Source organism: Babylonia areolata, chromosome 5 (genome assembly GCF_041734735.1).
Source record: "Babylonia areolata isolate BAREFJ2019XMU chromosome 5, ASM4173473v1, whole genome shotgun sequence".
Classification (NCBI taxonomy): domain Eukaryota; kingdom Metazoa; phylum Mollusca; class Gastropoda; order Neogastropoda; family Buccinidae; genus Babylonia; species Babylonia areolata.
The window spans coordinates 5,874,241-5,901,740 of NC_134880.1; the positions used below are offsets into that span (position 1 = coordinate 5,874,241).

Genomic DNA, 27,500 nt, shown 5'->3' on the forward strand with positions numbered 1-27,500 from the left:
TATTATTGTTATTATATATATATATATATATCGGCTGCCCAAAAGGCTCTTCTATGGCGAGCTGCAACAAGGGAAGAGATCACACGGAGGTAAGAAGAAGCGCTTCAGAGATACTCTGAAAGTCTCTCTGAAAGCGTTTGATATCAACCCTGACTCCTGGGAGGAATCTGCAGTGGACCGTGACAAATGGCGCGCTGCTGTGCACAAAGGTGCCAAGTTGTCCGAGGCCAACAGGACTGCTGCAGCTGTTCAGAAGAGGCAGGCCAGAAAGTCACGGGCAAACAAGCTCCCTGACAATGATATGCCTGTCTTTGTCTGCCCCAACTGTCAGCGAACATTTCGTGCGCAGATTGGACTATTCAGCCATCTGCGCATTCACAGATAGATTCATGAGCATCCTCCCCTCCCATCCCACCACCACCCTCCCCCCATCCCCCAGCTGGATGACAACGATGGTCATCATCGATCTCGATGGACACACCACCATATATATATATATATATATATATATATATGTGTGTGTGTGTGTGTGTGTGTGTGTGTGTGTGATAAAACAAAGTTAACCCCCCCCCCACCACCTATTTTGTTAAACAAAACAATAAAATCTGAATTTTCCCTGTCAGCCGGCAGCTTGGTCACAGACTACATTTTTAACAGGTGACGTAATGCTTTTTTTTTTTACGTCATCTTTCTGACCTTACATGACGTCTTCTACTACGTAAAGTTATCATGTTCTAAATGTTCCTTCAATTGTCTATGTACACATCACTCTTTTTCACTCTCACTCTTTATATCTCAGTGATCGTGTGTAACCACCACCACGACAAACCGGACTGGAAACTCCACGAATCAGAGTTCACAATGAAAATCCGTGGATGTCGCTTCTCAAGTTCAGTCCAACAAAAACTGTCCCAAGGTTACATATCCAGAACAGTTCTCTTCGTTTTGGCTCCTCCACTATATATATATATATATATATATATATAGAGAGAGAGAGAGAGAGAGAGAGAGCCAATCAGAACATGTCACTGTCATCGGAACATTGAATGATGATCTTGCCAGGCACTTTTCTACCCATGGTTTCAAAAGCTTCCACCACGTCATTCAGTTTGAATGTGTGCGTCACCAGTCTTCTGACGTCAACCTTGCGTGACGCAATTAGGTCGATAGCGGCGGGGAACCTGGAAAAAGAGCACAACAGGCTGGTGAAAACCATCATCGACATAGTGACTGAAACAAATACATGAAGATTAAGGACAGAGTCTCTAGAGTCGTGTTCTGTTGTTTTTGCTTTGTACAGAACAGTACAATCACATGACGTCATGTCTTCCTCTGCTCGTAACCAGTACAATCACATGACGTCATTCGCAAGTACGGTTCAGTTCAATTAAATTGAGGTCATATGACTGAGGTTAAAAACAAGGAGAGGTATGATCAACATCAGACATGAGGTAAACACAGAGGACAGGCATGATCTCCATCAGACATCAGGTAAAAACATAGGACATGTATGATTTCCATTAGACATCAGGTAAAAACAAAGGACAGGCATGATGTGTCCCCAGTTGCCTTGACAACACACCATGTACTATAAGTGTCTTCAGTGGATCGTCAGGTTTACGTGTCTGTAAAGTGCAGCATGTACTGTAGGTGTATGTGAAGTGCAACATGTACTATCAGTGTGATGATACAGTGCCGGACAGTGGATGGTCAGCTTTACGTGTCCGTGAAGTGCAGAGTGTACTGTGAGTGACAATACAGTGCCGGACAGTGGGTGGTCAGCTTTACGTGACCGTGAAGTGCAGAGTGTACTGTGAGTGACAATACAGTGCCGGACAGTGGGTGGTCAGCTTTACGTGACCGTGAAGTGCAGAGTGTACTGTGAGCGATAATACAGTGCCGGACAGTGGATTGTCAGCTTTACGTGTCCGTGAAGTGCAGAGTGTACTGTGAGCGATAATACAGTGCCGGACAGTGGATGGTCAGCTTTACGTGTCCGTGAAGTGCTACATGTAAAGTGAGAGTGATGATACAGTGCCGGACAGTGGATGGTCAGCTTCACGTGTCCGTGAAGTGCAGAGTGTACTGTGAGTGATAATACAGTGCCGGGCAGCGGATGGTCAACTTTACGTGTCCGTGAAGTGCAACATGTACTGTCAGTGTGATGATACAGTGCTGGACAGTGGATGGTCAGCTTTACGTGTCTGTGATTGCAGAGTGTACTGTGAGTGACAATACAGTGCCGGAGAGTGGATGGTCACCTTTACGTGTCCGTGAAGTGCAGAGTATACGGTGAGTGATAATACAGTGCCGGACAGTGGGTGGTCAGCTTTACGTGTCCGTGAAGTGCAGTGTGTACTGTGAGTGATAATACAGTGCCGGACAGTGGATGGTCAGCTTTACGTGTCCGTGAAGTGCAGAGTATACGGTGAGTGACAATACACTGCCGGACAGTGGGTGGTCAGCTTTACGTGTCCGTGAAGTGCAGAGTGTGCTGTGAGTGTGATAATACAGTGCCAGACAGTGGATCACCAGCTTAACGTGTCTGTGAAGTACTGTGAGTGTCTGTGACGTGCAGCATGTACTTTGAGTGTGGTGATACAGTGGCGGACAGTAGATGGTCAGATTTACGTGTCTGTGATGTGCAACAAGTACTGTGACTGTATGTGAAGTGCAGCATGTATTGTAGTTGTCTGAGAAGTGCAACATGAACTGTGAGTGTGATGATACAGTGCTGGACTGTGGATCGTCAGTTTTACGTGTCTGTGAAGCGCAGCATGTAAAGTGAGTGTGATGATGCAGTGCCGGACAGTGGATCGTCAGCTTTACGTGTCTGTGAAGTGCAGAGTGTACTGTGAGTGACAATACAGTGCCGGACAGTGGATCGTCAGCTTTACGTGTCTGTGAAGTGCTACATGTAAAGTGAGTGTGATGATACAGTGCCGGACAGTGGATCGTCAGCTTTACGTGTCTGTGAAGTGCAGAGTGTACTGTGAGTGACAATACAGTGCCGGACAGTGGATCGTCAGCTTTACGTGTCTGTGAAGTGCTACATGTAAAGTGAGTGTGATGATACAGTGCCGGACAGTGGATCGTCAGCTTTACGTGTCTGTGAACTGCTGCATGTAAAGTCAGAGCGATGATACAGTGCCGGACAGTGGATCGCCAGCTTTACGTGTCTGTGAAGCGCAGCATGCTTCTGATGTCCAACTCCTTCATGAAGGCACCCAGCAGAGGGACCTGCACCTCGCGTGGAACGATGCCAGCCAGCAGCAAGCAGCCCCCTGCTTTGGTCGCCTGGAGAAAAGGGCTGAGTTCAACATCAGGGGGAAGGAAACACACGGTGTCGCTTTCAGTGGTCACCATGAGTAACTTTGACAAGATATAGCACGACAATGTTAAAGTGTTTAACGTTATGCTTAAAAAAAAAAAAAGAAAGAAAAGAAAAAATCTTTACGTCCGGTCTGTAGTGATATTGAAATGCTCATACAAGAAGGATGGTTCAATTCTGTTTGATGATTTGATTAAATCATTTATTTGCATTATCATATGTGATGATATCGTACATTTTTGTATATATATATATATATATATATATATATATATATATATATATATATATATATATATCTATGTCTGCCTTCCTGCCTATTTGCCTTTCTCTCTCTGTCTCTCTGTCTGTCTCTCCCTCTCCGTGTCTCTCTCTCTCTGTGTCTGTCTCTCATCTTAAGTCTAGGATTTAGGTCAAGTTAAAGCCATCGAAAACACAAATATTTTGCCTTCAAACATGTTTAGGTGTATGGAGAGACAGGTAGATATACGCTTTACATCAACTAGGGGTGGAGCTGAGAATGGTGTGGGGGTTGTGCATGTACCGGATATAAAATAAACGTCACTCATTATGTGTTCATCTCAAATGTACAGACATTAACAAAAAACAACAACAACAAAAAAAAAAAAAGCACAGGCATTAGAAAAACACAATGTAACAAACGTAAATGCGTGGCCATATACGCGCGCGCACGTGTGTGTGTGTGAGTGTGTGCGTTTGTGTGTGTGTGTGTGTGTGTGTGATAAAATACCCTTATATAAATATGTGGCATAAAATACCCCCTCGCATATATGCAGCATAAAATACCCCTCACACATACGCAGCATAAAATACTCCCTCATATACGTGCAGCATAAAATACTCCATCACATACATGCAGCGTAGAATGCCCCATCACATAGTTGCAGCATGAAATACTCCCTCACATACATGTAGCATGAAATACTCCCTCACATATATGTAGCACGGAATACTCCCTCACATACATGTAGCATGAAATACTCCCTCACATATATGTAGCATGAAATACTCCCTCACATATATGCCAACCCTGACAGCTGACGGTGCGCCGCTGCACTCTATCGTGACGTCAGCTTCTCTTCCTAGCAATGACATCACACGGTCCGCTACGTCAGACGCCGCATCATCATCAGCTCGAGTCACCAAGCAACCAGTGGTCGTCTTGAGGAACTGCAGCCGGTCGTCGCTGAGATCTGCACATGAACGGAATCAGTTACGTACCGACACAGGAAGCAGCAACTATACTCTCTGGGACAACTATAGATCATCGGCTTCAGCTTCCGTCCATTTTCTTCGATTGTGTCACCAGCTTTGAAAAAAGTCCCTTGAGATCGGCTGGGCTATTAGTAGCGTGGGTTGATCTGACTTCCATTGCATCATCAGGTCTGAGGACACAGAAGTGGAAAAGCAAAATCTATATACACCAGTGCAATACTACAAATTGCATATATGAATAATCGCAGGAAAAAGGCACAAAATACACCGCACGCACGTGCGAACGCACGCACACGCGCGCACACACACACACACACACACACACACACACAGCTGTATTACTGCTACTGCTGCTGCTACTGTGTGACGCGACAAGTGCGTTTGCGTTGGCTTTTGTGTGGTAAATCACTTTATTGAAGTGCCTCACTTCTTACCCTCGCCACTGGCAAGCACTGCTGCTACTGTTACAGCACTGCGAGTAAGTCTCTCTCCACCAGTACACAATCTTTCCACAGCAAGCCCCATGCACGACTGGAGATACTGGGTACTGTGAAGCTCCCAGGCTAGAGACAGTCGGAGATTTGGCCCCCAGGCATGCAGCATCAAGTTTGTGTGAAAAAGACCGGCAGTCCAAACTCTGCGCAAGTCGTGACTTCACACGCCATCATCCACCCATCCAGTGCAATACTCATGCTCATCTTCGCTTGCGAAGGAAAACCAAGGACAACAACGACTACAACTACTACCACCACTAGCAGTAGAAGTAGTAGTTGCAGCAGCAGTAGGAGTAGTAGTAGTATATGTTTACCTGCAGAGCCTTTCTTTTTCCTGGGCTTATTGTTAATTTGAGGAATCTTAGCGCCTATGCAAGGTGGTTGATACTTACCTGCAGAACCTCTGTTTTTCTTGGGTTGATTGTCAGTTTGAGGATTCTTGATGCCTCTGAAAAGAGGTTGATGATTATTTGCAAAACATCTGTTTTTCCACGGTCGATTGTTGATTTGAGGTACCTTGGTGCCTGTGTATGGTTGCCACAGTTAATCTGCTTCATGGCCGTCCTCAGTTTGTCCTTGTTGGATGAGAATTTGAGGTCCTCCTGTGATGGCTTCTGGGTTGATTCTTGTAAGGCAGCTTGTTCCACAGTAGATGGTCGGCTTAGAAGTTGCCTGGAGTCCTCTTCCCACTTTGCCATGATTCCCTCTTTGTCTCTGATCAGGTGGGCCAACTTCTGACATCAAGGCGGCTGCTCCATCTCAAGAGGTGTGTTACTACTACTACTACTACTACTACTACTACTACTACTACTACTTCTTCTTCTTCTTCTTTGGTTAGGTCTAGAACTGTAGGTATATGTAGATACCTTACCTGTGACACAAATGGAGGAGACACCAATATCTTTTGCCGCCATCACCATCATCATGCCCAGTGGACCTGTACACAATATGGGACATTCCTTGTTATCATCATCATCATCATCATCATCATCATCATCATCATCATCATCATCATCATCATGATGCATTATCACCCTCGCTGTGCAGACTGTTAATATTGTCTGACATCATCCGCATCGTCATCAGCAGCGTCATTGTCATCAACGTTGACGATCTCGTTGATATCGTTGTCATCCTTATTGTTTTGTTGTTATCCTAAATGAGGTCATTTTCGCAAAGGAGAGCGGATGGACGAATGAATCGACTTTTGTAGATATCAACACTCCCTTGAATCGGTGTCCATTCGTTTGTAACAGTGGTAGCTTTGTGAAACCTATTCCGTTGTAAGCTAGGAATGTTGGGGATGTTGGACGATTATCGATTTATTCATTTATTTATTCATTTATTTATTCATTAATTCATTTCTTTCCTTAATCATTTATTTATTTATTCATTCATTTATTTATGTATCGATTTACTTCTTATTTATCTATTCATTTATTCAGATTACAGCTCAGTGTCGATCCCTGTCACTCCAACACCCACCTGCGCCACACACCAGGAGCCGATGACCTGGCTTGACCCCTGCCCTCTGACACCCATACAGGGCCAATGTCATGGGCTGAACAAGTGCTCCTTCCTCCCACGTCATGGTGTCGGGCAATCTGGTGGGAAAACCATCAGTGACGTCAATGGACAAGCATTAGTGGCGTCAATGAACAACCGCCAGTGACGTCATTGAACAGCCCCCCTCAGTGACGTCAGTGACAAACCATCAGCGACGTCAATGAACAACCGTTAGTGACGTCATGAACTACCGTCAGTAACGTCAATGAGCTACTATCAGTGACGCCAATGAACATCCGTCAGTGACCAGACTGCTGTCAATGACCAAATGTCAGTGACTTACAACACAGACAACAGGACAAGCGACTTGTAGCACAGACAACAGGACAACTTACTTGCAGCACAGACAACAGAGGACAAATAACGTGTAGCACATACAACAGAGGACAAATAACTTGTAGCACGAACAGCACGACACTTTACTTGTAGCATAAACAAAAGAGGACATCTTACTTGTATCACAGACACCAGGACAATTTGTTGCACAGACAACAGGACTACTATCTTGTAGCGCAGACAGCAGGACTACTAGCTTGTAGCACAGACAACAGGACTACTAGCTTGTAGCACAGACAACAGGAGACAATTCACTTACAGCACAGACAACAGGAAAACTTATTTACAGCACAGGCAACAGAAGAACAACTTACTTGTAGCCCAGACAACAGAGGACAACTTACCTGTAGCCCAGGCAACACAGGACAACTTACTTGTAGCCCAGGCAACACAGGACAACTTACTTGTAGCCCAGGCAACACAGGACAACTTACTTGTAGCCCAGACAACAGAGGACAACTTACCTGTAGCCCAGGCAACACAGGACAACTTACTTGTAGCCCAGGCAACACAGGACAACTTACTTGTAGCCCAGGCAACACAGGACAACTTACCTGTAGCCCAGGCAACACAGGACAACTTACTTGTAGCCCAGGCAACACAGGACAACTTACTTGTAGCCCAGACAACACAGGACAACTTACTTGTAGCACAGACTCGCGGGCCACACCACGAAGTTGGCCAGGGAACCGTCGGTAGGGGGCGTGGCCATCATCCGCACGTGAGGGCAAAGGTTATGGTGACCCTCGCTGCACACTCTGCACCTTCCGCATCCTTCGATCGGCGAGAGGGCCACCCGATCCCCTGCATGACATAGCCCGCCCGATCCCCTGCATGACATAGCCCGCCCGATCCCCTGCATGACATAGCCTGCCCGATCCCCTGCATGACATAGACCCGCCCCCCCCCCAACCCCCCCGCCCCCCGCCCCCCCAGCCCCCGTTCCCTGTATAACATAGCCCACCTGATCCCCTGCATGAAATAGCCCGCCCGTTCCCCTGCATAAGAATAAGAATAATAATAACTTTATTATCTCCAACTGGAGAAATTTAGTCAGGTGCATTATCACAACATAGGCAAGTAAACAACATGGGGACCATAACTGTAAAAGTCAACAACAGCTTTTACGAATATTACGAAGACACAAATGTAAAAAAAAATATCACATACACCGTTTCATACATATATCCACACACTGCAGGCAATAACTGGTATTCTTAATGTAAAAACAGAAAGAAGTAAGAAACATTATTTTGAATATAATTATAAGCATAGACTACTGTATTGCGCATTGATTATAATAGACAGATAAGATAAGAATAAAGACAAATTGCGGAAAACCACAACCAGATAATCAGCACACACCCGCACCCACCCACCCCCCTCCCACCCCACACACACGGTTTATTTTATTAAACAAGAGTAATAAACATATGTTCACAAATAAAATCATTTCACATATTCGCTTTTAAAACATTGCAATTAATTGTTACATCGTAATTATTAACAGAAATATATTTAGAATATGGACGTTAGCATTAGACATATTCCATTGTACATTCATTCTGCATATTGCACATTATTCATCCTACATATTGCACATTCATAATAACCAATTGTCACGTTTTTAAGTTCAGTAAACACAAACACAAACACACACACACACACACACACACACACACACACAAGTAGAACAAGTTAAACCTATCATGCACGGACTTTCACACGTCTCATATGAGAGTGCGCACACGCGCGCGCGCACGCACACACACGCACACACACACACACACACACACACACACACACACACACACACACACACACACACACACACACACACACACACACACAGTTCTCAAGAATTTAAAAGGTGGATTGAACGTGGAATAAAAGTCTTCAGAGCTCTGAATTTCAACTTAAAAGTCCTATAGCGTCGTCCTGATGGCAATAGCTCATAATACTTTACAAAGATACGGGTGTCGTCAGTTGCTATCTGCCTGCAGAAACATTGCCTCTTTGTGGATAACGACAACACAAACACTGCCTCTTTGTGGATAACGAAAAACAGAAACATTGCCTCTTTGTGGGTAACGACAACACAAACACTGCCTCTTTGTGGATAACGACAACACAAACACTGCCTCTTTGTGGGTAACGACAACACAAACACTGCCTCTTTGTGGGTAACGACAACACAAACACTGCCTCTTTGCGGATAACGACAACACAAACACTGCCTCTTTGTGGATAACGACAACACAAACACTGCCTCTTTGTGGGTAACGACAACACAAACACTGCCTCTTTGTGGGTAACGACAACACAAACACTGCCTCTTTGTGGATAACGACAACACAAACACTGCCTCTTTGCGGATAACGACAACACAAACACTGCCTTTTTGTGGATAACGACAACACAAACACTGCCTCTTTGTGGATAACGACAACACAAACACTGCCTCTTTGCGGATAACGACAACACAAACACTGCCTTTTTGTGGATAACGACAACACAAACACTGCCTCTTTGTGGATATGGTCAACACAGACACTGCCTCTTTGTGGATAACGAAAAGCATAAACACTGCCTCTTTGTGGATAACGAAAAACAGAATCATTGTCTCTTTGTGGATAACGACAACACAAACACTGCCTCTTTGTGGATAACGAAAAGACAAACACTGCCTCTTTGCGGATAACGACAACACAAACACTGCCTCTTTGTGGATAACGACAACACAAACACTGCCTCTTTGCGGATAACGACAACACAAACACTGCCTCTTTGTGGATAACGACAACACAAACACTGCCTCTTTGTGGATAACGACAACACAAACACTGCCTCTTTGCGGATAACGACAACACAAACACTGCCTCTTTGCGGATAACGACAACACAAACACTGCCTCTTTGCGGATAACGACAACACAAACACTGCCTCTTTGTGGATAACGACAACACAAACACTGCCTCTTTGTGGATAACGACAACACAAACACTGCCTCTTTGTGGGTAACGACAACACAAACACTGCCTCTTTGTGGATATGGTCAACACAGACACTGCCTCTTTGTGGATAACGAAAAGCATAAACACTGCCTCTTTGTGGATAAGGACAACTTCAACCACTTCTACTAAATACGACCACGATATCTTGTAACAATACCTGCAACTTCTGTAAGTAAAACTACTGCTACCACTATGACTATTGCCGAATGCTGCTGTTTGATTTCCTCTCTCACAGCACTCTCACCTATAGCCAGCTGGGTGACGTTGGAGCCCAGGCTGGAGACGACCCCGCACGCCTCGTGTCCCAGGGTCATGGGAGAGCGGAGAGAACACGGCCCGATCACTGCTGTCCGGTACAACGACATGTCCGACCCGCAAACACCCACTGAGCGAATGGCCACCTGCACCTCTGAAACATGGTGGATACACTGACCTATGGTCACCTGAACATCTGAAACATGATGGACACACTGACCAATGGTCACCTGCACCTCTGAAACATGATGGACACACTGACCAATGGTCACCTGAACCTCTGAAACATGGTGGACATACTGACCTATGGTCACTAACGCCTGTGAAACATGGTGGACACACTGACCAATGGTTACCTGCACCTCTGAAACATGGTGGACACACTGACCAATGGTCACCTGCACCTCTGAAACATGATGGACACACTGACCTATGGTCACCTGAACATCTGAAACATGATGGACACACTGACCAATGGTCACCTGAACATCTGAAATATGATGGACACACTGACCTATGGTCACCTGAACATCTGAAATATGATGGACACACTGACCAATGGTCACCTGCACCTCTGAAACATGGTGGACACACTGACCTATGGTCACCTGAACCTCTGAAACATGGACACACTGCCCTATGGTCACTAACACCTGTGAAATATGATGGATACACTGACCAATGGTCACCTGCATTTCTGAAACATGATGGACACACTGACCTATGGTCACTATTACCTGTGAAACATAATATACCCACTGACCAATGGTCACTAACACATGTGAAACACAGAATACCCACTGATCAATGGTTATTTAAAACACACACACACACACACACACACACACACACACACACACACACACACACACACACACGCAGGATTTGTGTCTGAACTTTTACATATTTTGCAGACTTGTTACTGTTCATGTGTGAACATTTTCAATGAATTCGCTTTCTCTATCACTGAGAAAATACTTGTCAAAAAGCGGTTCACTTCTGGGGGGACGCCCGATCTCTCTCTCTCTCTCTCTCTCTCTCTCTCTGTCCCCTCTCTATCTCACTGTGTCTCTCCACCCCCTTCCCAATCTCTCCCTCTCTCTCTCCATATGTCTCTCTCTGTCTCCCCGTTCTCCCATCTCCCCCGCCCCCCCTCCCATCTCTCTTTCCCCACCTCTACCCCTCCCCCAAGCAAAGTGTCAATCTCACCATTATCAGCGGGCTGTGGCGTTGGACGTTCCACCTGAAACACAACAACAACAACATCAATACGGACAGTTCATCGCTCGTTCCTGCTACTCTTGTCAGCACACACACACACACACACACACACACACACACACACACACACACTCACACACGCACACACACACACACACGCACACTCTCTCTCTCTCTCTCTCTCTCTCTCTCTCTCTCTCTCTCACACACACACACAGAAGCAGGGACACACACACACATACACACACAACCATGGACACACAAGCACGTGTGTACCCCCACACACACACACACACAAACACACACACACACACACACACACACACACACACACACACACACACACACACACACACACACACACACACACACACACACACACACACACACACACACACACACACACGGGCACACACACACACACACACACACACACACACACACACACACACACACACACACACACACACACACACACACACACACACACACACACACACACTCACCACCCTCAAATCTCCAGCCCCATGCAGCACCGCACATAGGTTTCTCTTGGACATACTGGAAAGTCAGGTCTGTGCTGTGAACAGAACAGATTTTGACAGTAAAAGAATTGCTGAAATAAGTACGCATTTGCTGTCTTCTTCTGCACCTTTCGCCTTTCAAAATTGACGCATACAGAGTGACTGACTGTCGCCCTTCAGTCTATGTCGGTCAATCAGATACAGCATCATGTGCGTGCTCGTGCATTTCAGAACAATTATTGGACACCAAATATCTCGACGCATGGCCAATGCGATTTGGTATGGCAGTAATGCTCGAACATCTTTTTTTGTCCTCCGACAATGCGAGAAACGAGAAACCTGCAACAGCGCACATTCCTACATCATCATTCGTTTCCCGTGTCATTCAATCAGGTTTCAGTCACGTACACATATACTCATATATAAATTAACATTTTACGTGAATGTCTTTATTATTATTATTATTATTATTATTATTATTATTATTATTATTTGCTGCACCATGTATGCAGCCATACTCCGTTTTCGGGGTGTGAAAGCTGGGTATGTTCTTGTTTCCATTATCCACCGAACGCTGACATGGATTACATTATCTTTGACGTGCGTGTTTGGTCTTCTGCGTGCGTATACACACGAAGGGGGTTCAGGCACTGGCGAGTCTGCACATATTATGTTGACATGGAAAATCGGAAAAAAAAAAAAAAAATCTACCCTTTACCCAACAGGTGCTGTCACCGAGATAATTTATTCATTATTATTATTACCATTATCATCATGAGCATTTACGCCAAATCTTGAAAATATGCCCTAGGCGTTTACAAACAGAACACATATGTAAATATCAAAAAGGAAAAATTGAAAACAAGATACCAAACATTAAAAAAAAAATATATATTCATACCCCCAGCCCCCTGACACACACACACACACACACACACACACACACACACACACACACACACACACACACACACACAAGCACACGCGCATGCACACACACAAGTCATAACACACAATCATAAATAGTACACAGTCAAAATACAACCAACAAATTCTGAAACTATCAGTCATTTTAACTCATACTGGAAGGGGATGAGCTGTTGAGAATTATCCAGGACGGGAAAAGGTGGGTCTTCAGACTGGAATTGAAAGATTCGAACCCGGGACTCTAAGAATGATAGTACAAGGCTCTAACCAGAGAGAGAGAGAGAGAGAGAGAGAGAGAGACAGACAGACAGACAGACAGACAGACAGACAGAGAGAGAGAGAGAGAGAGAGAGAGAGAGAGAGAGAGAGAGAGAGAGAGAGAGAGAGAGAGAGAACTTGCTTCAGCGATAGGGTAACAGTCCTTGCTTCAGTGATATGACAATTGTTCTTGTTTCAGTGACAGTGAGAGAGTGACAGTACTTGATTCAGTGTGAGTGTGAGAAAGTGATAGTACTTGCTTCAGTGATAGTGTGAGAAAGTGATAATACTTGCTTCAGTGATAGTGTGAGAAAGTGATAATACTTGCTTCAGTGATAGTGTGAGAAAGTGATAATACTTGCTTCAGTGATAGTGTGAGAAAGCGTTAATGCTTGCTTCAGTGATAGTGTGAGAAAGTGATAGTACTTGCTTCAGTGATAGTGTGAGAAAGTGATAATACTTGCTTCAGGGATAGTGTGAGAAAGTGATAATACTTGCTTCAGTGATAGTGTGAGAAAGTGACAACACTTGCTTCAGTGATAGTGTGAGAAAGTGATAATACTTGCTTCAGTGATAGTGTGAGAAAGTGATAGTACTTGCTTCAGTGATAGTGTGAGAAAGTGATAGTACTTGCTTTAGTGATAGTGTGAGAAAGTGATAATACTTGCTTCAGTGATAGTGTGAGAAAGTGATAGTACTTGCTTCAGTGATAGATTAATGGTGCTTGCTCTAGTGATAGGGTGACAGCCCTTGCTTCAGAAACAGAGTGATAGTACTTGCTTCAGTAATATAGCGACAGTCCTTGCTTCGGAAGTGGAGTAAAAGTGTTTGGTGACAGGGAAACAGTACTTGCTTCAGTAATAGTTATAGAGTTAGTAGTGACAATACTTACTTCAGTGGTTGGTAAAGTGTTTGCTTGAGTGGTATCTATATGTTTGCTTCAGTGATAGGGTGATAGCACTTGCGACACTGACAGAATGACAGTGCTTGCTTCAGTGACTGGCTGAAAGTTCTTGCTTAAGTGACAAAACGATAGTACTTGCTTCATTTGCAGAGCACCTGTTCTTGCCTTCGTAACACAACGCCAGTACAAGTTTCAATGGCAGAGTAATCGTTCTTACCTCACTTATATAAAGATAGTATCTGCATCAGTGATAGAGTGAGAGTACTTGCTTCAGTGGCAGAATACGGTTACTCGCCTCAGTGATACAATGATATAACTTGCTTCGGAGACAGAGTGATATTGTTTGCTTCAGTGATAGGGTAACAGTGCTTGCTTCAAGGATAGTGATAGAGAGGTCATATTTGTTTCAGTGGCAGATGTCAGGGAGCGAATTGCGCGATTTTTGTGTGCTCCCTTAACTCTCTCCATACGAACGGCGAAAGAGACGACGTTAACAGCGTTTCACCCCAGTTACCATCATCAAAATATTGCAAGCGGAAGGCTCTTATACTGAAGAGGTGAATGTTGACAAAGAATACCACAATTCTGACGACGGAATCTAAAGGTTGGATCATTCAGACACCCACCGGACATCCGAGGGGTCTGTGTAGAGGAGAAGAGAGGACTGGTCGTACTGAGTGAGTTAAATTAAGACTAGTCGGACTAGAGAGTCGGAAGTTGGATCAACGGATCCGCTTCACTTTTTGGTATGAGAGAGAGAGAGAAGCGAGCATGAGAATGATGTAGGATTAAAGTAGGATGAATGTATCTGGAATCTGAAGCGCCAGGCTGTTGAGCACCAGCGACCCTCCATGCATTATTTTGTTTAGCTGGCCCACTCCTTAGGATGCAAAATGTAAGTTTTGGGTCTTCAGCTGAGCTCGTCTTTCATTGTTATGTCTAGATCTAGAAGAATGTGGAATATTTGAAATAGGTTAGGATCTGGACTGAACGAGAGAGCGTTTGGACTGCGGTAAGAATGTGTTCATGATTATACTTGTTGTGGGAAGGTGGGTTCCTCATTTCGAAATATCCTGAAGAATAAATGAATAAATGTGCAAGAAAGGAAGATAGAAATGATTTCGTTATTGTCCTGTGTCAAAATTGGTAGCGGAAGGTGTGAGTCTGGGTATTTGTTACATTTCTATATGTAACAGAAATCTTATTCGTGACAACAGAGTGATACTATTTACTTCAGTGATCGAGTGATAATTCAGTGATAAAGTGATAATGCTTGCTTCAGTAATAATGATAGTGATAGTATTTGCTTCAGTGGTACAATGATAGCGTTGCTTCCTTGACAGATTTATAATGTTAAGTATTTACAAAAATAGTTCTCCCTTCAGTGACAGAGTCATAGTACTTGCGTCTGTGATACAAAGACAGTTCTTGCTGTCAGCTGCCGCAGTAAAGTGATTAGCATCGCAGGCTCACGGCTGGGAGGACGCGGGTTCGATTCTCAGCGGAGGTGGGGAGTTTTCGGCCTGGGGCCGGTTCCCACCCAGAGCTGAGTGTGCTATGGGCTTGAGTGTGAAGACTGGGACCACACCGTCCAGTATCATTCACTCTCACGGATGCGTCTTTGGGTTTGTTGTTCTAATTTACTGACCAACACTGCCATGTTGTTACGTGAATGTCATCGATACTAAGATATTGCTCCATGAGGGTCGTCCATACTGCCGTGCTGCTACATGAGAGTTATCTATGCTGCCATGCTATACTGCCATGCTGCTACATGAGGACATCTATACTGCCATACTGCAACTTGAGGTATATCTATACTCCAATGCTGCTACGTGAGGGTCGTTTATACTGTCATGCTGCTGCTTGAGGATCGTCTGTACTGTTATGCTGTTAAATGAGGTCATACATCTTACCATGTTGCTACATAAGGGTCATCTATACTGCCATGCTGCTACTTGAGGGTCGTCTATACCACAATGCTGCTACTTGAGGGTCGTCTATACTGTCATGCTGCAACATGAGGTCATCTATACTGCCATGCTGCTACTTGAGGGTCGTCTATACTGTCATGCTGCAACATGAGGTCATCTATACTGCCCTGCTGCTACTTGAGGGTCGTCTATACTACAATACTGCTACATGAGTGTCATATATACTGCCATGCTACTATATGAGGGTCAACTATACTGCCATGCTGCAACATGAGGGTAGTCTTTACTGCTGTGCCGTACCGGTACCTGAGGGTAATCTGTACTGCAAAACTGCTATATTGGGTCATCTATACTGCCATGCTGCTCCAAGAATGTCATCTATGCTGCCGTGCCGGTACGTGAGGATCATCTACACTGCAGTACTGTTACATTAGGTCATCTACACTGCCGTGCTGCTACCTGAATTCCATCTTTACTGCCATGCCGGTCCATGACGGTCGTCTATACTTGAGGGTCAACTACATGAAGGTCAACTTTCCAAGAGAGTCAACTATACATGAGGGTCAACTATACATGAAGGTCAACGTTCCATGAGGGTCAGCTATACATGAGGGTCAACTATACATGAAGGTCAACGTTCCATGTGGGTCAGCTTTCCATGAGAGTCAACTGTACATGAAGGTCAACTACACATGAAGGTCAACGTTCCAGGAGGGTCAACTATACATGAGGGTCAACTATACATGAAGGTCAACGTTCCATGAGGGTCAACTTTCCATGAGAGTCAACTGTATATGAAGGTCAACTATACTTGAAGGTCAACGTTCCATGAGGGTCAGCTTTCCATGAGGGTCAACTGTACATGAGGGTCAACTTTCCAAGAGGGTCAACTATATATGAAAGTCAACGTTCCATGAGGGTCAACTATACATGAGGGTCAACTATACATGAAGGTCAACATTCCATGAGGGTAAACTTTCCATGAGAGTCAACTGTACATGAAGGTCAACGTTCCATGAAGATCAGCTTTCCATGAGGGTCAACTTTCCAAGAGGGTCAACTATACATGAAGGTCAACTTTCCATGATGGTAAACTATACATGAGGGTCAACTATACATGAAGGTCAACTTTCCATGATGGTAAACTATACATGAGGGTCAACTATACATGAAGGTCAACTTTCCATGAGGGTCAGTTACACATGAGGGTCAACTTTCCAAGAGGGTCAGCTTTCCATGAGGGCCAACTTTCCATGGGGGTTAAATATACATGAGGGCCAAAAATACACGATCGGTACGAGGCTACATAGAAGTCAGAGACGTTCAGTGTTTGCCGAGTGGCTACATTGGGGTCAGTGTTTGCCGCGAGGCTACATTGGGGTCAGTGCTTGCCGTGAGGCTACATTGGGGTCAGTGTTTGCAGTGAAGCTACATTGGGGTCAGTGTTTGCAGTGAAGCTACATTGGGGGTCAGTGTTTGCCGAGTGGCTACATTGGGGTCAGTGTTTGCCGTGATGCTACATTGGGGTCAGTGTTTGCAGTGAAGCTAGATTGGGGTCAGTGTTTGCCGTGAGGCTACATTGGGGCCAGTGTTTGCCGAGTGGCTACATTGGGGTCAGTGTTTGCCGTGATGCTACATTGGGGTCAGTGTTTGCCGTGAGGCTACATTGGGGTCAGTGTTTGCCGTGAGGCTACATTGGGGTCAGTGTTTGCCGAGTGGCTACATTGGGGTCAGTGTTTGCCGAGTGGCTACATTGGGGTCAGTGTTTGCCGTGATACTACATTGGGGTCAGTTTGCCGTGTGGCTACATTGAGGTCAGTGTTTGCCGAGTGGCTACATTGGGGTCAGTGTTTGCCGAGTGGCTACATTGGGGTCAGTGTTTGCCGAGTGGCTACATTGAGGTCAGTGTTTGCCGAGTGGCTACATTGGGGTCAGTGTTTGCCGTGATGCTACATTGGGTTCAGTGTTTGCTATGATGCTACATTGGGATCAGTGTTTGCCGAGTGGCTACATTGGGGTCAGTGTTTGCCGTGATGCTACATTGGGGTCAGTGTTTGCCGTGAGGCTACATTGGGGTCAGTGTTTGCCGAGTGGCTACATTGGGGTCAGTTTGCCGTGATGCTACATTGGCGTCAGTGTTTGCAGTGAAGCTCCATAGGAGTGAGAGAAGTTCAGTGTTTGCCGTGTGGCTACATTGGGGTTAGTTTGCCGTGTGGCTACATTGGGGTCAGTGTTTTCCGTGAGGCTACATTGGGGCCACATTAGGGTCAGTGTTTGCCGAGTGGCTACATTGCGGTCAGTGTTTGCCTAGTGGCTACATTGGGGTCAGTGTTTGCCGAGTGGCTACATTGGGGTCAGTGTTTGCCGTGATGCTACATTGGGTTCAGTGTTTGCCGTGATGCTACATTGGGGTCAGTGTTTGCCGAGTGGCTACATTGGGGTCAGTGTTTGCCGTGAGGCTACATTGGGGTCAGTGTTTGCCGAATGGCTACATTGGGGTCAGTGTTTGCCGAGTGGCTACATTGGGGTCAGTGTTTGCCGAGTGGCTACATTGGGGTCAGTGTTTGCCGTGATACTACATTGGGGTCAGTTTGCCGTGTGGCTACATTGGGGTCTGTGTTTGCCGTGATGCTACATTGGGTTCAGTGTTTGCCGTGATGCTACATTGGGGTCAGTGTTTGCCGAGTGGCTACATTGGGGTCAGTGTTTGCCGTGAGGCTACATTGGGGTCAGTGTTTGGCCTGAGGCTACATTGGGGTCAGTGTTTGCCGTGTGGCTACATTGGGGTCAGTGTTTGGCCTGAGGCTACATTGGGGTCAGTTTGCCGTGATGCTACATTGGCGTCAGTGTCTGCAGTGAAGCTCCATAGGAGTCAGAGAAGTTCAGTGTTTGCCGTGTGGCTACATTGGGGTCAGTTTGCCGTGTGGCTACATTGGGGTCAGTGTTTGCCGTGTGGCTACATTGGGGTCAGTGTTTGCCGAGTGGCTACATTGGGGTTAGTGTTTGCCGAGTGGCTATATTGGGGTCAGTGTTTTCCGTGAGGCTACATTGGGGCCACATTATGGTCAGTGTTTGCCGAGTGGCTACATTGGGGTCAGTGTTTGCCGAGTGGCTACATTGGGGTCAGTGTTTGCCGTGATGCTACATTGGGGTCAGTGTTTGCCGTGAGGCTACATTGGGGTCAGTGTTTGCCGAGTGGCTACATTGGGGTCAGTGTTTGCCGTGTGGCTACATTGGGGTCAGTGTTTGCCGAGTGGCTACATTGGGGTCAGTGTTTGCCGAGTGGCTACATTGGGGTCAGTGTTTGCCGTGATACTACATTGGGGTCAGTTTGCCGTGTGGCTACATTGGGGTCAGTGTTTGCCGAGTGGCTACATTGAGGTCAGTGTTTGCCGAGTGGCTACATTGGGGTCAGTGTTTGCCGAGTGGCTACATTGGGGTCAGTGTTTGCCGAGTGGCTACATTGGGGTCAGTGTTTGCCGTGATGCTACATTGGGTTCAGTGTTTGCTATGATGCTACATTGGGATCAGTGTTTGCCGAGTGGCTACATTGGGGTCAGTGTTTGCCGTGAGGCTACATTGGGGTCAGTGTTTGCCGTGAGGCTACATTGGGGTCAGTGTTTGCCGAGTGGCTACATTGGGGTCAGTTTACCGTGATGCTACATTGGCGTCAGTGTTTGCAGTGAAGCTCCATAGGAGTGAGAGAAGTTCAGTGTTTGCCGTGTGGCTACATTGGGGTTAGTTTGCCGTGTGGCTACATTGGGGTCAGTGTTTTCCGTGAGGCTACATTGGGGCTACATTAGGGTCAGTGTTTGCCGAGTGGCTACATTGCGGTCAGTGTTTGCCTAGTGGCTACATTGGGGTCAGTGTTTGCCGAGTGGCTACATTGGGGTCAGTGTTTGCCGTGATGCTACATTGGGTTCAGTGTTTGCCGTGATGCTACATTGGGGTCAGTGTTTGCCGAGTGGCTACATTGGGGTCAGTGTTTGCCGTGAGGCTACATTGGGGTCAGTGTTTGCCGAATGGCTACATTGGGGTCAGTGTTTGCCGAGTGGCTACATTGGGGTCAGTGTTTGCCGAGTGGCTACATTGGGGTCAGTGTTTGCCGTGATACTACATTGGGGTCAGTTTGCCGTGTGGCTACATTGGGGTCTGTGTTTGCCGTGATGCTACATTGGGTTCAGTGTTTGCCGTGATGCTACATTGGGGTCAGTGTTTGCCGAGTGGCTACATTGGGGTCAGTGTTTGCCGTGAGGCTACATTGGGGTCAGTGTTTGGCCTGAGGCTACATTGGGGTCAGTGTTTGCCGTGTGGCTACATTGGGGTCAGTGTTTGGCCTGAGGCTACATTGGGGTCAGTTTGCCGTGATGCTACATTGGCGTCAGTGTCTGCAGTGAAGCTCCATAGGAGTCAGAGAAGTTCAGTGTTTGCCGTGTGGCTACATTGGGGTCAGTTTGCCGTGTGGCTACATTGGGGTCAGTGTTTGCCGTGTGGCTACATTGGGGTCAGTGTTTGCCGAGTGGCTACATTGGGGTTAGTGTTTGCCGAGTGGCTATATTGGGGTCAGTGTTTTCCGTGAGGCTACATTGGGGCCACATTAGGGTCAGTGTTTGCCGAGTGGCTACATTGGGGTCAGTGTTTGCCGAGTGGCTACATTGGGGTCAGTGTTTGCCGTGATGCTACATTGGGGTCAGTGTTTGCCGTGAGGCTACATTGGGGTCAGTGTTTGCCGAGTGGCTACATTGGGGTCAGTGTTTGCCGTGTGGCTACATTGGGGTCAGTGTTTGCCGTGTGGCTACATTGGGGTCAGTGTTTGCCGAGTGGCTACATTGGGGTCAGTGTTTGCCGTGATACTACATTGGGTCAGTTTGCCGTGTGGCTACATTGGGGTCAGTGTTTGCCGTGATGCTACATTGGGTTCAGTGTTTGCTATGATGCTACATTGGGATCAGTGTTTGCCGAGTGGCTACATTGGGGTCAGTGTTTGCCGTGATGCTACATTGGGATCAGTGTTTGCCGAGTGGCTACATTGGGGTCAGTGTTTGCCGTGAGGCTACATTGGGGTCAGTGTTTGCCGTGAGGCTACATTGGGGTCAGTGTTTGCCGTGTGGCTACATTGGGGTCAGTGTTTGCCGTGTGGCTACATTGGGGTCAGTGTTTGCCGTGATGCTACATTGGGATCAGTGTTTGCCGTGTGGCTACATTAGGGTCAGTGTTTGCCGTGTGGCTACATTGGCGTCAGTGTTTGCAGTGAAGCTCCATAGGAGTGAGAGAAGTTCAGTGTTTGCCGTGTGGCTACATTGGGGTTAGTTTGCCGTGTGGCTACATTGGGGTCAGTGTTTGCCGAGTGGCTACATTGGGGTCAGTGTTTTCCGTGAGGCTACATTGGGGCCACATTAGGGTCAGTGTTTGCCGAGTGGCTACATTGCGGTCAGTGTTTGCCGAGTGGCTACATTGGGGTCAGTGTTTGCCGAGTGGCTACATCGGGGTCAGCGTTTGCCGAGTGGCTACATTGGGGTCAGTGTTTGCCGAGTGGCTACATCGGGGTCAGCGTTTGCCGAGTGGCTACATTGGGGTCAGTGTTTGCCGAGTGGCTACATTGGGGTCAGTGTTTGCCGAGTGGCTACATCGGGGTCAGCGTTTGCCGAGTGGCTACATTGGGGTCAGTGTTTGCCGAGTGGCTACATTGGGGTCAGTGTTTGCCGTGATGCTACATTGGGGTCAGTGTTTGCCGTGTGGCTACATTGGGGTCAGTGTTTGCCGTGAGGCTACATTGGGGTCAGTGTTTGCCGTGAGGCTACATTGTGGTCAGTGTTTGCCGTGTGGCTACATTAGGGTCAGTGTTTGCCGAGTGGCTACATTGGGGTCAGTGTTTGCCGTGAGGCTACATTGGGGTCAGTGTTTGCCGTGTGGCTACATTGGGGTCAGTGTTTGCCGTGTAGCTACATTGGGGTCAGTGTTTGCAGCGAAGCTCCATAGGATTCAGAGAAGTTCAGTGTTTGCCGTGTGGCTACATTGGGGTCAGTTTGCCGTGGAGCTACATAGGGGTTTGAGAAGCTCAGTGTTTGCCGTGTCACGTTCAGTCATGTCCCGGCATTATCTCATGGATGTACATCCTCCTCCTCCCCCCCCCCCACCCCACACTCCCCTTTCTCTGTGTCTCTATTTCTCGCCCGTTGTCTGCCTGCCTGTCTGTCTGTCTTTTGACCGTAACTGTATGTGTGCTTGTATTTCGCTCTGTTTGTTTCAGACTCTCAAACACACACACATGAAATACATGCAAGTTTGTTCAAAGAGGAAAGTGGAATGAGCATGCTTCTTTACGTGCAGACCCCAGGGCAAAGAGGAAAAGAAGAAAAAAATGATTGAAAAGTTAAGCGAAAAAACTACTGCATTCCACGAGACCGATTCTTGGAAGAGGGACGATGTTCTCTTATATACATTTCATAAAAAAAAGCTTTTTTTGTGTCAGTTTTCACTTGAGAGGCAGAATATTTCATTATATACAGTTAGATATTATTGATATAATTTTTCATGTCATCGTGATATGGTATTGCGACACCAGTCTATCTTCATCTTAGATTAACAGAATATAAATAAATAAACGAACGGTTTGCAACAGACAGTTATCAACAGTGACGCCAGGAATTTTATGGTGGTCAGCTTTCTAATTATAATCATTACTATTGACAGAAAGAATGCGGTGGATACTTATTCGACAAATTTTGGCACTTTCGTCTTGTTGTAATTCTTATTTATTTTGGGGGTGGGTGGGGGTTAGGGAGTGGGGATGGAGACACATTTGATTTTGGTCAGACCAGTTTGTTATTATGATAATAACATTGTCCTGTTGAACTGCAAAAAACGTTGTCCAGTTCAGCTTGGCTAGGATGTATAGTGGCGTCGTCTGCAAACATTTCACAAAACACATAATACAGTAAATAGCACATTGCATCAATATTACATATGCACACCAAAATATACCTGTCAAACTATAAACACATATAAACACAATGGAGACATGCGTGCAAGCATGCCAAACACCCACCCACTACAGAGTACACACGCCCAGCAGAAAACTACTACCATTACTGGAACACACCGATGACACAGACGACACAGAAGCATGGCTACCCGGAGGAAAAGCGACCATCACATGAAAGTGCCTGCCAAAAGGTGCCCCCAACCCCAAATGGGCACGACCTTCCTCGTAGGAGGACGCGGTTGAGGGTGCCAGTGGACGCCCCCAACCCCAAATGGGCACGATCTTTCCCCAAGAAGGACGCGGGCGTAAAGCCTGGAAAGTTGTTACAGACACAGCGAATAGAATCTCTGCACAGCAGTGACAATACTGACATAAGACCCACAGCGAATAGAATCTCTGCACAGCAGTGACAATACTGACATAAGACCCACAGCGAATAGAATCTCTGCACAGCAGTGACAATACTGACATAAGACCCACAGCGACACAGCGAATAGAATCTCTGCACAGCAGTGACAATACTGACATAAGACCCACAGCGACACAGCGAATAGAATCTCTGCACAGCAGTGACAATACTGACGTAAGATCCACAGCGAATGGAATCTCTGCTCAGCAGTGACGACACTGACGTAAGACCCACAGCGAATAGAATCTCTGCACAGCAGTGACAATACTGACATAAGACCCACAGCGAATAGAATCTCTGCTCAGCAGTGACAATACTGACATAAGACCCACAGCGACACAGCGAATAGAATCTCTGCACAGCAGTGACGACACTGACGTAAGATCCACAGCGAATAGAATCTCTGCTCAGCAGTGACAATACTGACATAAGACCCACAGCGAATAGAATCTCTGCTCAGCAGTGACGACACTGACGTAAGATCCACAGCGAATAGAATCTCTGCTCAGCAGTGACGACACTGACGTAAGATCCACAGCGAATGGAATCTCTGCACAGCAGTGACAATACTGACATAAGACCCACAGCGAATAGAATCTCTGAACAGCAGTGACAATACTGACATAAGACCCACTGCGACACAGCGAATAGAATCTCTGCACAGCAGTGACAATACTGACGTAAGATCCACAGCGAATGGAATCTCTGCTCAGCAGTGACGACACTGACGTAAGACCCACAGCGAATAGAATCTCTGCACAGCAGTGACAATACTGACATAAGACCCACAGCGAATAGAATCTCTGCACAGCAGTGACAACACTGACATAAGACCCACAACGAATAGAATCTCTGCTCAGCAGTGACGACACTGACATAAGACCCACAGCGAATAGAATCTCTGCACAGCAGTGACAACACTGACATAAGACCCACAACGAATAGAATCTCTGCTCAGCAGTGACAACACTGACATAAGACCCACAGCGATTAGAATCTCTGCACAGCAGTGACAACACTGACATAAGACCCACAGCGATTAGAATCTCTGCACAGCAGTGACAGTACTGACATAAGACCCACAGCGAATGGAATCTCTGCACAGCAGTGACAACACTGACGTAAGATCCACAGCGATTAGAATCTCTGCACAGCAGTGACAACACTGACATAAGACCCACAGCGATTAGAATCTCTGCACAGCAGTGACAATACTGACATAAGATCCACAGCGAATGGAATCTCTGCACAGCAGTGACAACACTGACGTAAGATCCACAGCGAATGGAATCTCTGCACAGCAGTGATAATACTGACATAAGACCCACAACGAATGGAATCTGCTCAGCAGTGACAATACTGACATAAGACCCACAGCGAATAGTATCTCTGCAAAGCAGTGACAATACTGACATAAGACCCACAGCGACACAGTGAATAGAATCTATGCACAGCAGTGACAATACTGACATAAGACCCACAGCGACACAGCGAATAGAATCTCTGCACAGCAGTGACGACACTGACGTAAGATCCACAGCGAATGGAATATCTGGACAGCAGTGACAATACTGACATAAGACCCACAGCGAATGGAATCTGCTCAGCAGTGACGACAGTGACATAAGACCCACAGCGAATAGAATCTCTGCACAGCAGTGACAATACTGACATAAGACCCACAGCGAATGGAATCTGCTCAGCAGTGACGACACTGACGTAAGATCCACAGCAAATGGAATCTCTGCACAGCAGTGACAATACTGACATAAGACCCACAGCGAATGGAATCTGCTCAGCAGTGACGACACTGACATAAGACCCACAGCGAATAGAATCTCTGCTCAGCAGTGACAGTATTGACATAAGATCCACAGCGAATGGAATCTGTGCACAGCAGTGACAATACTGACATAAGACCCACAGCGAATAGAATCTCTGCTCAGCAGTGACGACACTGACGTAAGATCCACAGCGAATGGAATCTGCTCAGCAGTGACGACACTGACGTAAGATCCACAGCGAAAGGAATCTGCTCAGCAGTGACGACACTGACATAAGACCCACAGCGAATAGAATCTCTGCTCAGCAGTGACGACACTGACGTAAGATCCACAGCGAGTGGAATCTCTGCTCAGCAGTGACGATACTGACGTAAGATCCATTCTCCAAGATTTAAAGTAAAAAGAAAAAGTGAAACCGAGGGTGGGCAGTAGTGAGGTTGCGTGACGTGTGTGTTCTTTCTTATCTGTGGGCGAATTCGGTCAAGGCGATATGTGGGCTCATTCCCGTCACTGACTCCTGGCAAATCCCACATCGTCATGTGTGTGTGTGTGTGTGTGTGTGTGTGTGTGTGCAGTTGTGTTGTGTGTGTTTGTGATATATATAGCTTGATATGGCTTCCTCTGTGTTGTGGCCCAAGGCTGATGTACATTAAAACATTCGATTTCGAGTTCTCTCTCTCTGTGATTATAGTATAAAATGACTTTCGTCTTCAATTGCCAACATGCAAAAAGGGCAGTTTCTATCTCGATTAGAGTCACTATATCGGTGTACATTTCTACTGAGCGGGAGTACATTAAATCTTATTTGCGAAACAGCAACTCAAAAGCAGTATGTGTCTATATCATTGATATATTTTTCTCTTTCGAAAGTAGTTTTGAATGATCTATAAGTTTCATATCTGTCACGATTTCCAAGCGTACCAGACCATTCCTGAATAAAGAAACCAATACGTATCTGCTTAAATAAACTTTAGAACATTTTAATATCCCCAGCACCTTGTTGCAAACAACCAAAATCAAATCCTGTTTCACATAACACTTCTCTAACTCTGGATGCCATACACGTTTCCCCACTTCTAATTCAAGTAACATTTGATAAGTCTTGTATGGTAGTCTTTCATTATCCATTTCTAACCATTTAAAAAGTACCTTAATACAGAAACATAAGTGTTTACACAGGGTGGATACCTTCCCAAATCACCATAAACCATTTTGTTAGGGGTTCTGATTGGTACACCTACAAAGCTCTTGCATGCGAACATGTGAACTTTTTCTAAATGATCTCGCTTGTTAAATCCTTAAATTTCAGATGAATGCATTAAAATGGGTTACATTTTAGCATAAAATATTTTGAAGAAAGACTTGGCAGTAATTTCTTTGTATTTTCTAAAGACCCTGTTTAGTTGTTCAACTGCTTTCTTTCCCTTGACTGCTAAATGTTCAGTACCTCTATTCATACTTAGCATAGTTGTAAAGTTGAAACTTAGATAGCAGTAACAGTTCACCCTATCCAGTTTCTGGCAATCGAAGAACCACTGTTGAATTTTACCTAAATAGCCTCCTTTCTGAAAACCATGATTTTAGTTTTTTTCAGTGTTCACATTTAACACCATGTCATTACAACACATACGTAGAACATTCAGTTGATTTTGCCACCCACTTACAGTTGTTGAAAGTGAAGCCACATCATCAGCATAGACCAAATTGAAAAGCTCCATAATACCTGGCATCATTTGTATACGGTGTTTTCCCTCAGCGTCCTTGTGGTCAGCTAGCTGGTTTACGAAGACAGAAAATAATATGAAACTCAGAACACATCCTTGTCTTACTCCGAGAGGACATTTGAAAAACTCTGTCAGCTCACAATTCACACGCACACGTGAAAGTAATGACCGATACATTGATTTCGGAGATGCCAAAACTTTTCCTTTTATACTTTGATTTATCAAACAATAAAGACGCCTGTCGATATGAACAGTATCAAATGCTTTTCTGAAGTCGACAAAAGCAACATATAATTTTCTGCCTTTCTTTAGCATATATTTCGGGGCAGCTGCATACAAGTTAAATACCTGATCAACAGTGAAATACCCTCTAGGGCATTCAGCCTGATTTTCGGAAATCATATTGTTATCTTCCAGCCAGTTATATAATCTAATATTCAATATTGATGTATAGCATTTAGAAACAACACTCAACAGTAACACTCCTCTATAGTTATCTACATTTTCTGGATCCCCATTTTTGTGTATTGGAACAATATTTGCCTTGGACCATTCTTTTGGACATATGCCTGAGGTGAAGATAGTATTAAACAATGCA

The 27,500-nt window shown here is 45.7% G+C and overlaps 1 protein-coding gene across 2 annotated transcripts; it reads right to left on the bottom strand.

Moving 5' to 3' along the window:
• Window positions 1-991: 991 nt before the first annotated feature.
• LOC143282333 (sorbitol dehydrogenase-like) lies at window positions 992-12,120 on the bottom strand. 2 transcript variants are annotated; one of them, XM_076587938.1, is made up of 9 exons: window positions 11,960-12,120; window positions 11,442-11,475; window positions 10,222-10,386; window positions 7,608-7,767; window positions 6,547-6,665; window positions 5,933-5,998; window positions 4,370-4,545; window positions 3,176-3,297; window positions 992-1,181 (listed from the first exon to the last, which is right to left on the bottom strand). In XM_076587938.1, exons 1-9 carry the CDS (start codon window positions 12,011-12,013, stop codon window positions 1,016-1,018), a joined length of 1,062 nt encoding a protein of 353 aa, XP_076444053.1. In that variant the 5' UTR covers window positions 12,014-12,120; the 3' UTR covers window positions 992-1,015. The 2 variants fall into 2 exon arrangements, with proteins under 2 accessions (XP_076444053.1, XP_076444054.1); XM_076587939.1 differs by lacking the exon at window positions 3,176-3,297 and having other exon boundaries at window positions 996-1,181.
• Between the last annotated feature and the right edge of the window lie 15,380 nt (window positions 12,121-27,500).

Excerpts from the sequence above, each read along its gene's own strand:
- LOC143282333 (XM_076587938.1), bottom strand. The coding sequence starts at position 12,013 with ATGTCCAAGAGAAACCTATGTGCGGTGCTGCATGGGGCTGGAGATTTG. Across the intron at positions 10,387-11,441 it reads GCCACAGCCCGCTGATAATG|AGGTGCAGGTGGCCATTCGC; the intron begins GTGAGATTGACA and ends ACCATGTTTCAG. Across the intron at positions 7,768-10,221 it reads CGTCACCCAGCTGGCTATAG|GGGATCGGGTGGCCCTCTCG; the intron begins GTGAGAGTGCTG and ends TATGTCATGCAG.